General features: G+C 40.8%; 1 protein-coding gene across 1 annotated transcript in view; it reads right to left on the bottom strand.

Moving 5' to 3' along the window:
• Positions 1 to 13873, bottom strand: part of tln1 (talin 1) — a 64047-nt gene that overhangs the window by 8357 nt on the left and 41817 nt on the right. The window contains 22 exon segments of the mRNA XM_046861049.1: positions 517 to 633; positions 1368 to 1493; positions 2741 to 2924; positions 3023 to 3189; positions 3431 to 3577; positions 3727 to 3846; positions 3938 to 4183; positions 4570 to 4740; positions 4883 to 4984; positions 5274 to 5406; positions 6140 to 6161; positions 6164 to 6320; positions 6551 to 6691; positions 6869 to 7030; positions 7696 to 7839; positions 9581 to 9703; positions 9827 to 9916; positions 10248 to 10341; positions 11608 to 11747; positions 11840 to 12037; positions 13263 to 13382; positions 13589 to 13797. Coding sequence (XP_046717005.1) covers positions 517 to 633; positions 1368 to 1493; positions 2741 to 2924; positions 3023 to 3189; positions 3431 to 3577; positions 3727 to 3846; positions 3938 to 4183; positions 4570 to 4740; positions 4883 to 4984; positions 5274 to 5406; positions 6140 to 6161; positions 6164 to 6320; positions 6551 to 6691; positions 6869 to 7030; positions 7696 to 7839; positions 9581 to 9703; positions 9827 to 9916; positions 10248 to 10341; positions 11608 to 11747; positions 11840 to 12037; positions 13263 to 13382; positions 13589 to 13797 — 3113 coding nt within the window.

Genomic DNA, 13873 nt, shown 5'->3' with positions numbered 1-13873 from the left:
CCCCAGTGACATTTAATGCACAGCCGCTAAATCCTGATAATTAATTGAATGGAATTGCGAGCAATTTTTCAGTACTAACTTCTCAGTATCAGGTTCAGAATATATTTTTCTGGAACACCAGCTTTGATAACAGAGCTGGCAGTAATTGCAATAGCTCATTGACAGGGACTTGATTAGCAGATTCTCCAGAGAGCTGAAGAATGAGTAATGAATTTAAAGCACTAATGGCCGCCTTCACATAAGCCTAAGAGCTTTAATAGAGCACTACAATTAAGCAGCAGTGGTCTGACAAAAAAAAAAAAAAAAGAAAGGATGAATTGTTCAGCTGCAGGGATGGCTGTGGATTAATCATTAGGATTCCCACAGTGATCTTCTAAAAAGCAAACATTCAGTTCAGTGACATGGTCAGTTACCTTAAATTTTACCTGTCTCAATCAGACACTAGTGAGATTATTAACCTTGTGTTTCAGACAGTGCTTAATTTAAGTGAGAGGATAAAGTGAATAAGTTTCTCACAGTCAACTCCTGTTTGATGTGCTCAATGGTGGCCTCCAGTGCTCGTGTTCCTTTAGTGGCCTCGTCCTCCACAGCCTTCACAGTCTTCAGCAGGGACGTGACGTTCGTAACCATGACCTAATGATAGCAACCAGTACTTCAATTTAGTTTCATGTAACCCAATTAAAGCACAAGGAATATGAAATAAGAAAAAACAGACAATCTTGAAAATTTTTCCAATATATCACCAATATATGACTGTCCTGATCATTATTCAGGTTCTTTACAGAAGATCTCATTCTTCCCATGAGTATGACACGTAATACTGTGTGCAGGGAGGAGGATATTTTTGTGTGTGAGAGCTGAGATGTTGCCAAACACCAATACACTGAATAACCATCACTCCCAGTTAGGAAAGTAATGCAAATGCAGTTTAATACGAAACCTATACATTTTAGAGTGTACAGATCTGCAGGTGTCTGCTTACACTGTCAAATGTAGAATTCTTTACAATAATAAAAGACCAGACATGTGCATCTAAAAGGAAGCTTCAGGTTTAGGTCTAAATCTATCAATCACGTTCAAAATCCGGATTTCTATATAGCTGCTATGAGCTATACACCAGTGGCTCTCAAACGTTTTTCTGACGTTCTCCACTAAAAATGTCTAATTTTTTAATTAAAAAAATTAGAAAATAAGTATAATTGTGTTCAATACGCTAACTGATGTTTTAATTTACTTGCATTAATTATCTTTATTTTTATTACAGAAAATCATAAATGAATATTAATGAAGAACACAACTAAATTATTTAAATCATACAACAAATAAAATGATCAGTAGTGATCGCTATTACAGCACCAGTGCACTACCTTTGCAGAGCCCTTCAGCTGGAGCATAGCCGGGTCATCATGAGGCTTTCCGGCTGCTGCCTTGGTGGTTCTGATGAGGTCACCCAGAGCTTTAGCCACATCTTTGACTGCGTTGATCAGGACCACCTGCAGCATAGAGCACAGCTTTGTTACTCTGAACAGCAAAAAAAAAAAAAAAAAAAAGAGAAATAGTGACATCTACTGTTCACACGCATTCAATTATTCGGACGGAACGGTGTAATAAATAAAACACTGCAATAAAACGCAATCCAATGAACATCAGACATGAAAACAAACAAACAAATAAATAAATAAATGAAGGATTTTATGGAGTAGTGATGTAGGTAATAGTGAAGCAGACAAATTAATTATAACTTAGGTTGCGAGTGTCACCTATACTGAAGTGTTCTACAAAAGAGGACATGAGCTTTTTAAGTTGATCGCATTAAATATAATAGATTTATTAACATAAACTAGACTGTTTGATGGCTTGTCCATACATTAGAAATGTAACCTGTACCTCTGTACACTCTGCCTCACTGACTCTTATGCTTCTCAAAACAGTAAACAACTATTTCCTGCATTCAAATGTTTTTTCCTAAGAATCTTTTTTACAGCTGCCAGAGGAACAAGAGGAAGAAGAATTGTGTGCCAAAATGCAGTGTGCACCGCCAGTATGCTATATAATGACACAGAAGGAACCATGCTGGCCTACATTGTGTGTCTTTTTTCATTCCCAATGGGACAGACATGAACACACACACACAAAAAATACGTCCTGATGAGCAGAGAAAACACACACACAAGCAGTACCCACATCCTGAACAAGAAGAAAGCCACAGGAAGAAAAAAGGGTCTTGTTTGTCGAGAAGAATGAAGTTTGGAAGGTGGAAAACAGAAAGAAAAAGGAAACTGAGTGCAACAACAACAGTCTGTCTGCATAGCGATGTATCAAGAAGGATGGCATCTCGTCTCAGTGACGGCATTAAGACCATCACATGCTACACATTATACACTTTTTTTTTTTGCTCGGATGTGCTAAGGGGGGGAAAAATTAGCATGTATTAAGGAATATTTCACATTGGTGTAGGCTGAAGTTTGTACAGCTGGAACCAGAATAATTGACACCCTTGTTTAATATGGATACGGATGTGTCCATGGTGCGGTTAATTAGCTTACTAAAGATAGAATCTTCAAAGAAAAAAATCTGTTTAAATAAATAAAAAAAAAAAAAAAACTCAGGCGATCGCTTATTACAGCCATTGTTATGCCTATTTTAACACACAAACTATACTTGTAACAAAGTATAAAGATCTGAACTACAGAAAGCAATAATGAAATATTTTCCAGACAGGCATACAGGACAGCCGTACCTGTGTCTCGGGGTCCTCGGAGCCCAGGCTGGCGGCCCCCAGCTTGACCACATCGGCCAGTTTTGTAATGGTGTTGACTGAAGATTGGGCGGCCTGGGCCAGCTTCTCCTGACTGGCTCCCGCTCCAGACACCAGCAGCTTGGTGTCCTCTACCAGAACTTTAGCCGTCTTCAAGATGTTCTCTCTGGATGGATGACACTCAGGGTGTTACACAGATGATCATATCAACAACTGACATGGTTTAAGATATCGGAAGTCGTATTGGAGATCATGTTTGGAAACCTGTGATCGGCGAAGGTCTCTGCATTCTCCCGGTTGAGTGTACCCGCTGTGGCAAACATGATGGTGGTGTCAAGGTCAGCAATGATGCCGGCTACAGCACTGGCAGCTGTGATACAAGCCTGAGTACCGCGGTTACCGGCCTGCAGTGCGGCCAACACATGAGACACCTGAGGGAACATTTATTTTATTTGAATTTTTTAGATAAAACAGGATTCCAGGAATTTTCAAGACTGGAAACTTTTCAAGGAAATTAACAGGAATCTGCGCTTGCATGAGAGAACATAACTGGAAGCGCTGGAACTGTAAATATCTAAAGCATGTAGTTATAAATAGAATAACCAAAAATTTACAAATTGCACATCACATTAAAGCCTAATGACTTTTTATTGTCAACAATCGAGCACTCACTTTCTCAGAGACTTTGCGGGCAGCATCAATGAGCTCCTTCTTGGTGATTGAATCGTTGGGACTGCACTGCAGAGCTCCTGCCTTGGTGACCAACCCAGTGCAACCGTATCCTAGTTCTGTTACCTGCTTCTTAATGTGAGAGCCGATCTACAAGTTTGCAGGAAGGATAACAACTTTATTACACACAGATCAACTCAATAAGCATGTACAGGCTGAAGACACCAAAATAAAATACTCAGCAGAACGAGGTACATTCAAATGAAACCGCAAAGAAGGACAACGGTGTTACTCGTTACCTCATCGCTCTCAGCAGTGATGGCAGCACATCTAGCCTCCGATGCCAAGTCACCAAACTCGGTGGTCAGCTGATTGGCTAGGCCGCCAAGCTCATCGGGGTTGGCGTTTGATTTAGTGACCTGGGGTAAGTCAGGACATGAAAAGTGGACCAAATTAATAACTACTCTAAATCACTTGTAATTAGAGACAATTTCAACACCAAGAGCGTACCATCTCCTGCACAGTGACTGCGATAGCCTTGGCAGTCTTCACCATGGTAGTTTGGTAATCCACAAAGGTTCCTTCAGGCTCCACTCCAGAGTCCTCCAATTTGTTGAGGGCCTGGGTAATGGAGTCCACCATGCCTCCTACTGCTCCCGCTGCACTGGCTGCTTCAGACATAGTACCTCCCAGGTCATCAACAGCCTCCTTCATCATCTGCACAGACTCCTCCAGGGCTTCCTGGGTGTGGGCCGCCTGCAGGCAAAATGGAGGAGACAAACAGTGAAACTCTCTCAGTCTTACTATTGACTATGAAGCAAAGGATTTAAGATCAAATAAATGTAAAATGTAAAATTTAAGATTAATGCCCATGCGCCCATCGTTTTTACGCGTCTCGCGGCATAGATTCTTTTGCCTTTGATCTACAGCTTCAAGAATTTTACATAAACTGAGAAAATCCTGACAATTCCTCATATCGAGGGAGTGAATGAATGAAGGATTGAAAGAATTATGACATTTCTTAGAATATGCTGAAATAAGTAGAAGAGTTAAATAGAACATATCTTTAGAATTTTGAGTATATACACACACACACACACACACACACACACACACACACACACACACACACACACACACACCTTAGGGTTGCCGCCTGCTTCTTTGGCTGTGTAGAGCATCTGTAAAGCAGACTCTGCCAGAGTTTTTGTCTGGTCCAGCACACTCATCTGCTGCTGGCTGTTGAGTATTTTCGATGCGGTACCGATAGCTGCCATGATGAGCGGCTCAAAGTAGCTTGCCATCTGAGACACCTAGAAGACCAAGAACAACCAGAAACTTGAGCAACCACATAGTAACACACAACAGAAATCTTTCTGATTGGAAAAGTGCAAATGCCATTAATACAGATGATGGACGTGTATTGAGTACTATAGTGGCTGAATGAACTCATACCTTGTGTCCCAGCTGGGAGGCATCAGAGCGAGCTGCAATGGCCACGGGGTCGATCAGGTGGCTAATCTCCTGCACTGAGGCTGCCATCTGCTCATGCAGAGCCTGAGACAACAAACAAGATGTTTTCTGCTAGATCCAATTGTCGTTACTTTCTCCCAGTAAATTAGTGCTAATTGCAATAAAGACTATGAGGTTATAAGAGTTTAAACGAATTCATGCTTGTTCTCTCTCTCTCTCTCTCTCTAATATATATATATATATATATATATATATACACACACACACACACACACACACACACACACACACACACACACACACACACACACACACACACACACACACACACACACACACACACACACTTGTATTCTGCAAGGTTGATACACACCTCATGGGAGAGGTCATCTCTGGGTGAGAGTTGTTGGCTAATGGCAGCAAGAGAAGCCTGATCCACTTCACGGATGCAGTTATTGAGAACCTCGATGGCCTCGTCACACTCTCTTTGACCTGGAGCATTGTCTCTGTAAGCATGGAACATGCAGAGCATCAGCACTGAACTCGAGAAGTTTCGAGCTGACAGCGGTTAGGCAACAGCTAGTAAAGAGTGTGAGCAGATACTGAGAGCATCTAAACTTACATACTGTTACATATCTGGAAGTTAAGTAAAAAAAAAAAAGTTAAAGCAAAAACCGCAGACATTTTTAGGACACGATTCGGTCTACTTTACGTTTACGTGTCATTACGGAGTAGTTAAACAGTTCTGCAGGTTTCGTTTTAAATGTTTTTTATAAGACAATTAAGAATGAAAAATAAGACCTTTATCACAACATCAAAATCACACGCATAAATACATTGTTAGCGACTGGCCTTAACCGAGCCATAAACCTTTTATTTCTCCAAGCCAAATATCTTGCACTTGCACTTCCGATAGCTAAAACATAAAATCCATTTTTATGTCTCTGGTACAAATTAAGAGAGATTTGCAACAATAACAGAAAGCTGATTGGCTGTTGCATTTCGGCGTCATTTGTAGTCGCGATATGCCGAATTATATTTGTTCTAGCGAAAGAAAAAACTTTACCACCACTAACAAAAACATTCTAAAGTGCCGAAGGAGCATTTCAAAAAGCATTAGAGAAAGCGTTACATGGACATTGGAAAACTAAGGCCTGTTTATATTTATTTAAGACAGAGAACAGCGAATTAAAGACTTTTTAAGGCCTATAATTTAACCCTGGTAAAGGATGGCAGTACCTCATGTTGGTGATGAGCTTTTGATGGAGTCAGACACAGTCCTGGAGTGACCAGCCAGCACAGACCACTTGGGCGGATCTTTGGGATTCACGGCCAGTGAGCGTGCAGTCTGGATCAGACCTGTTGAGCTCTCCAGCATAGTTTTAGCTGCAGCAACAATGGGCTCCATGGCAGCCAGACCCTACATCAAGTGGACACACACAGACAAACGCACAAAATCATTTGAATCATTAGTGTTATAAAAGGCCCAGCTCATAGCAATGTTACTCCTAAGTTTACTTGATATGATTATATTAAATAATTAATCCTTAATCATTAGGGTTTACTAGACTACATACAAAACTGACAACACAAATGTCTCCTTGAGTATTAGATACAAGTGTTTGTAATCATAATAGAAAAAAGTTGTACCTCTGGGCTGATCTGTGCAGGCACACTGGCAAATTCTGGGTTGGAAGCAAAGGCAGTGAGATTATCCACAGCCTCAATCAGCGGCCCTGTGGAGGCCTTACACTTATGCCTGTTCTCCTGGTTAAAGGCTCCATCCAAGGCCTGGGCGCACACACACACACACACACACACACACACACACACACACACACACACACACACACACACACGGTCATATTCACAGTGTATAAATGCTCCTTTCTTATACCTCAAACAGTTAAATCCCATCTGATCCCAAAAGTACCTGCTTGTGACGCTGCATTGAGGTGAACCACTTACTTTGATTGACTTGACAAGGTTAGCGGTGCTATTTGCCACTTCTTTGGCACTCTGGACAAACTGTCGCTTAGCAACAGGGTTTGATGTTTTGGAGGAGGCGAGGCGGCAGGCATTGCACAGGGCGGAGGTGTGTTTGGCAACAATCGTGGCAGCGGAGAGGACCTTGGGAAATGCAGAGGTGTGAAATAAACGTCGGAAAAGTCTGCTGACAGATTTGACCTTTTGATGATGACACTTTTTTTAAGCAAACACTAATAATAGAATACCCCCAAAACAAACAAAAACAAAATGTAGAAAATTCAATGCAATGAATGATGGTAGACAAAACATGTCTTGTATTTATTGTCAAAATTCATATTAATTCTGCTAGCTTTGCTGAAAAAACAAAGACTTTCCTATTGATTGTTGAAAATATAAAATAAATAAGTACTTGTCTTGTAGTGAGATCAAAAACTAATTTGCCTCACTGATGCAAGGGAAAGGCAAGAACATGTATAGAATGGGAAGAAAAAAAAAAAAAAAAGCAAGATAGCAGATTTCACTAGTACATGGAGAAATGAACCACCAGTACACAATATGTCCCTGTGTCAGGTAACAGCATTGCAAAAAATTACATCAGCATTTGGAATTTTAGTGTCACTCTGAGTGACACTAATCTTCTTTGCCTAATAGTTGTGTGTGTGCGTGGGAATAAAAGCCCAAATGCGAGATGATTTACATCTTCGAAATCTATAGAGGGATGCGTCACGGAGTAACAGCATGCATAAAAAGGCTAATCACTTCCTTTCAAAATAAAGCTGAGCAAATGTGTGCTGAATGAATGATACCTGGGACTGTGTGCAGGCAGGGTCCACCAGGTTCTGACAGGCCATCTGAATGGATTGTTTGGCTTTGGCAAACTGAGTCGGATCCACCAAACCCTTCTGTCCAGCATGGCTGTTCGGGTCAGAGACACCCACCAGATACGCACCCTGTAAGAGAGAGAGATTTGCATGTAAACGTAGGGATTTTAACCTGATTCCAGAAAGTCTTGACCCCATATCTGTTATTACACATCTATAGCAAGTGTGTAAAATTCTCAGTTCATATGTATATCGAAAGGTTCAAATCAGGGATAAATAGGAAAAACTTTTTTTTCCCATTATGAACTTCCACTTTGTGTGTGTGCAATCAGGTGGCAGGAAAAAAAACAACCCTTCTTTGACTTTTTCTACAGTCCAAAAAACATTTTTAGTTTCAACAGGCTTAGTTTTGTTCTCACTAGAAGAACCACATCATCCAGTTCAGCTTCTCTCACCATCTGCCTTGGCAACAACTCGCACCCAAGTTTTTCCAAATGACTTTCCTCATTATTGTTCTACTAGAAATCAATGTCGCAATAAGAGTGTAAAATGCTGAACCACAAAGGCAGAGTGAACACTTATAGAGCAGCACAGAGAAACAGGGAGCCTTTAAACATGACTCATCATCATCAAAGCCATTATGAACTTCCACTCTGTGAGTGTGAGCAGTCGGGTGGCAGGAAAAGAAAAAAAAGAAAAGAACAAAACAAAACAAAAAAACCCAAAAACGACACAAAAGAGGATTGTGGGTTTTATTATTTTTTTGGTCTCCAATGGTGCATTTAAATCCCTTTTGAGCCTGATTTCTGCCTCGTCTCTCCCTAATGATATATGTCATATACTCATCTCGGAGTTGATGTTTATGAAAATATTTTTTAAAGTGTACAAAAATACACAGGACCTGCATGTACTGTGCATGCGAGAAGCTTCAGGTATCAATACAATACAATATCCAATCACCAGCAGCCAAAACCAGGTAATATATACAGGATGTAAGCCAATTGTAAATTGCAATGTTAGAAAGCAAAGAGGGTCAAGGGCCTTGCTGAAGGGCCCAAGAGTGGCAGATTGGCAATACTGGGGCTTAAAGCTCCAACCTTCTGATCAGTAACCCAGATGATGAACCCGTGATCTATAAATATAAAATATGGAAACAATGGCAATTGCAAAGCAGACTTCTAACTGTGCTCTAAGGGAGGAAAAGAATGAGTAGGAGCTACTACTGTGTCTTCCTACACTAAACACAACTCAAAAATAAAACTCAGCATGACGAGTTTATTGCTGACAGCACGCAGCGGCAAACAAACGATGCAGCAAACAGTGGCTTAGTGAGGAAAAAACGCGCAGGTCATTTCAAAACAACTAACAAGTACGCTCTCCTTCATGCAAACAAATTAGCTATACTCTATACTATATCCGCTCAAACCCAACGCGATCCAATCCGATCAAACTCGCTAATCCACTCCGTATAAAATCAACTCGCTAACATTACCAGCCTATGAGCATGCCCATCTGTGCTTTTCAGGACCACGTAAACCCTTATTAATCTGTGCATGAGTATATTACAAGCACATGGGTATGAATAACAAAAGTGAGTAGTATGTACTTGTGCATCACTTGTGCATAAAAAGCACAGTAAAAACTAAGAAAGAACAGACAAATGAAATGCAAATAGCTGTTTTTTTCCCATTTGCACCCCTTCTCCCAAATCCAGATGTGTGAAATACCAGGAGACCGACACACTTCTCTCTGAACCGGTTTAATTAGGTTGAGGATACACGTTAGGATAATCCAGAGAAGTAAAAAAAACAACAAAAACTAAGAAAATACAGTATATACATGTACAAAAAAAACAGTGATGCTCGTTTACCTGAGCAGCCGCTTCGGTGAGGCCACACAAGGCTTTGGAGGCAGAGCCGACCGCGTCTCCAAACTCGAGCAGGTTACTGTTCTTTGCGTTGTGGGAGATGCCTGCCATCGCTTCACCCAAAACCTGCACACCAAACAACACGATGTCACATACATGGCTAAAAATACTTCATGGTCTGTGTTGCTTACAGACTCGAGATGACATGCAGGGAAAACAAGTCAGGAAGTGGGAGGATTCGCCGTGCACCTTGGAGTTCTCCATCACGCTGTCGATGCAGTCGAAATATCCCAAGTCATTCACTGCCTCTGTTGGGTTCTCCAGCATGCCCCGCACCGTCTACACACACACACACACACACACACACACACACACACACACACACACACACTTTAGGTTTAGTGTGTAAGAAGCTAATGATAAACTAAACTGGGTTGGTCAGAATATTTTTGCATTGTAGCCTGATTGGTTTTACAATGACGTCACTATACACTTCTAATTACTTAATTAGTAAAACATAAAATGCAAATGTGGGGTTGTATATACATAAAATATATATCTAAATAATGACCACAACTTTTTTCAACCTCACACTGCAAATCTCATCTACTCTCATCTACAAGGAAATCAGAAAAAAAAAGAACACAAAATGTGAAAATGAGAGAAATACCTCCAGCTCCCTCAGTGCGTTGTCACATTCCTTCTGACCTGGTGCTTGCTGTGTACACATGGTGATCAGCTGGTTGATGCTGTCAGTCACGGCACTGTTAAAACCACCAGAGAAAGAACAAGAAGAGATGTAGAGAGAGAGAGATGAGGGAGAGAGGGAATGTGTGGGAGAAGGAGGGAGAGTTAAAGACATAGCGATGAGGAAAACACAGCGATTGGGGAGAGGGAAAGATATGGGAGTATAGAAACACAGTCCGCCCACACACACACACACACACACACACACACACACACACACACACGCGTTACCACGCACTCGTTTCCAGCTCACTCTCCGTGCTGCTCTCTCTATCTCTCTCTGTGTGACTCAGCTCAGCTCTTGAGTGGCAATATAGGAGTTCGGTAATTCTGGCTCTGACAGGCCAGTCATACCCACTCACACGCATTACATAATTGTACCCTTTTTCTTTCAACAAGACAAAACTTGCACACTGTAACACTTAATATATTGCAAAACAATACTGATCATTCAAGACATGTACAGAGCTCTGCTGAAGACAAATGCGGACGTACAAACTTTGTCTTTCAACCTATAACACTCAGTGGTGGATGAAGTAAACAAACCATGTACTTGGAATTATTACTTCAGTAAAAATGCCCCCTTTATTTGCACTTTCACTTTATTTGCATTCAAATGTACTTGAGTATCCCATGATATAATGTTCCTATAATAATTTTTGTCACAAGACTCTTTGTTACATCAACTGACGTGAAAAGACTCTAATGTGACTCTCAGCACTGATCTATTAATCGACTGATATTAATGACTCAAACACTGATTGATTTCTAATCAAAGTGTTGACTGTGATAACAGAGGCTTTCGAAAACCATGACACACTTAAAATAAAATAAAAATAAGATTAATGGTGGGAGAAAATGACACAGGTGGAAGAGTGTTACGGTATGCTACAGGGACGTGAGCGTTTTTGGAGCAACTTTGGGGATACGACTGAAAACTTAAAAGTGTGGACACAAAGATTTTTTTTAGACGAAGAACGCCGTTTTGTAATTTAAACGGATTAGCATAGAAGGAGCCTTCGTTTTCTACAAAATATATATTATATATATTTAACAAATTCTTTATTTTATATTTTAGAAAAGTAAAAAGAGCAAAAGTATGGAAACACAGATCCTTTTCAATACTCTGTGTTCTTTTTTCTGCCCATACAAATCCAGACCTCTCTTTTCCAAAATGCATAGGAACCCTGCACTTGACTGAAACAGAATCTTATCCCTCAGTTTTTTCTGAATGGAACCAGAATAAAAGATTGAAAAGCAAAAATAATGTGTGAGGTTCTAACCGTGCAGCAGCAGCCAACTGGTTCTTCAGGTTGGGAGAATTGGGATCCGTAGACAAAGCCTTTGCAGCCAACAGCAGTTTGCTGGATGACATAGAAATGGTCTTCAGGTTGGTCACCACCTGAGTCTGATCTTCTTTAGACTGCACAAAGAAAAGCAATTCACTCATCTAGGAAATATACTGCAATCAAACTTGAAAAAACAACAAAAACAACAACAACAACATCCATCTACCTGAGATTGACCAGCCATGTCCATCCCGGCCTCCAGGAAGTGGCTGAAGTCTTGGCCGAACTTGCCTGTTGCCTTGGTTAGGTCCTGTGTGGTGCCACGTGACGCCTGTACCAGCTCGTTGGCTGACTGGTTGAGGCCTGCAGCTGCCTGGTTCAGGTTTGCTTGAGCTTCCTGGAAGGTCTTTCCACTAGCTGGGAACTGAAAAGTGAAAGAGGGGGAAGGGAGCGTTATAGATAAACATGCTGAAACTCACACCACATTTATCCTAATAAATGGGTTCTGTAGTGTATAGTGCATTCTGTTAAACCTCAGATTTTTCCACCCTGTGACTTTATCTACAACAGATCATCTTTCGATTAAACCTACAGCCTTGAGCCTGCTTTATTCTTGAAGTGTGATGATGTGAGCCAAAGCAGTGACAGCACGGCTCAAATACTCACAAGTGTACCTTATGAACGTCTGGAGGATTAAAAGTCACTACTGGCACATGGCAGACTGCCATGTTAACCAGGAAATGCTTATGCCAGCTTGTCTGGAACGCTCACTTGTTTCCTTGCAGCAGCAGACACCCACAAGCACCGTTATTTTCTTGGTAAAAACCTTCTGCCATTGATGAGATCGTTGTGTTTCAAATTTTTTTCAAAAGATGCACATAAAAGTATTTATACATTTTGTAAATCTGGTTAAATAGTCTGCAACCAAGTTTCAGGTAGAGGTGTTTGAAATCCACTGTGATTAAAAATGGAAATAATCTGAAAAGAAAAAACCCTGGAAAATCAATAACTACCGTAACAGTAATAATAGTTATTATTATAGTTAGAGCCTTTTATACTTATGTACTATACTTCGTGTTCAGCCTGTTGCATGACATTTGCATTACATACTGCCATTACATTTGTCATTTGGCAGACAAGCTTATCCAGAACGAATTCTTATTTATACAACTGAGCATGTCAGGGGCTACGGGCCATGCTCAAAGCCCAACCACTGATCTCAACTTTCTATTACAATTTATTTTATTAAAGAACTGCACCGAACCTATGCTTCGTGTTTATTTGCTTGAATGTGTAAAATCGCACTACATCAACCATCTTGCATACAGAAAGTGGGAACTCTGCTATACTGGCAATTCTATGCTAAATAACTTACATAACTTTGCATTAATAGCATTAGTTATATAACAAAAATGTAACAGCTTACCATAACATAAAAGCTTTAATCCTAGTGTAGAAAAAAAAATACGACTGAAAAGATTTTTTTATAAAAACACCCTGCAAATTTGAAAGTCAATAGGATTGGAATAAAAAAATTATTAAAAAAAGTATTTAATTTTTTTCTCTGTAGCCTGGAAACTAACGATCCACGGCCCATTGTTTGGGGACCCCTGCCCTAATATAAAGACGTACAGTAGGTGCGTGCTCACCTGGTCAGAAAGGAGCTTTTTGCTGGCCTCTCCCACAGTCCTAATCGCATTATCCACATCTCTCTGTCCGGGAAGGGAGTTAACACAGCGGTTCAAAGCCTGAGACACAGCTTTGGCCACCTGAATGAATGCACATCACACACACACACACCAGCAATTATCATCTGCTCTGACACAACTGCTAATAGAACACTAATCATAGATTGCTTGAAACACAAAACATTTATCTTTTCAAAAGTCTGACATCAGCAATTAAAGGGAAATCGTGCTCCTAAATATAAACCAGCTCTGCTCCAGAACTGCAACGAAAGCATTGCGTGTCTAACCTGAGCCAATCGCTGCTGACTCTCAGGATCTCCAGGTTTGGCGATGGCTCTTTTGGTTTCTTCGATGAGGTTGCCAGATTTGTCGAGGACGTCTCCTGCACAGTCCAATACGGCGTTGCATGATTGCCGGTCCTCTGTGCTGGCGGCTACTCCGCGGGCTGCAGATGCGAGAGAGCGGAGAGCCTGGGCCGCATCCCGTGCTGCCATGCCTGGGAAGGAGCATACAGAAATTATGAGCAATGTAATATTTTGATGTTGAATAATACATTATTTGGTGTTATTATA

This window comes from Silurus meridionalis, chromosome 11 (assembly GCF_014805685.1).
Source record: "Silurus meridionalis isolate SWU-2019-XX chromosome 11, ASM1480568v1, whole genome shotgun sequence".
NCBI classification, from domain to species: Eukaryota; Metazoa; Chordata; class Actinopteri; order Siluriformes; family Siluridae; genus Silurus; species Silurus meridionalis.
This window is presented reverse-complemented; position numbering and strand designations above follow the sequence as displayed.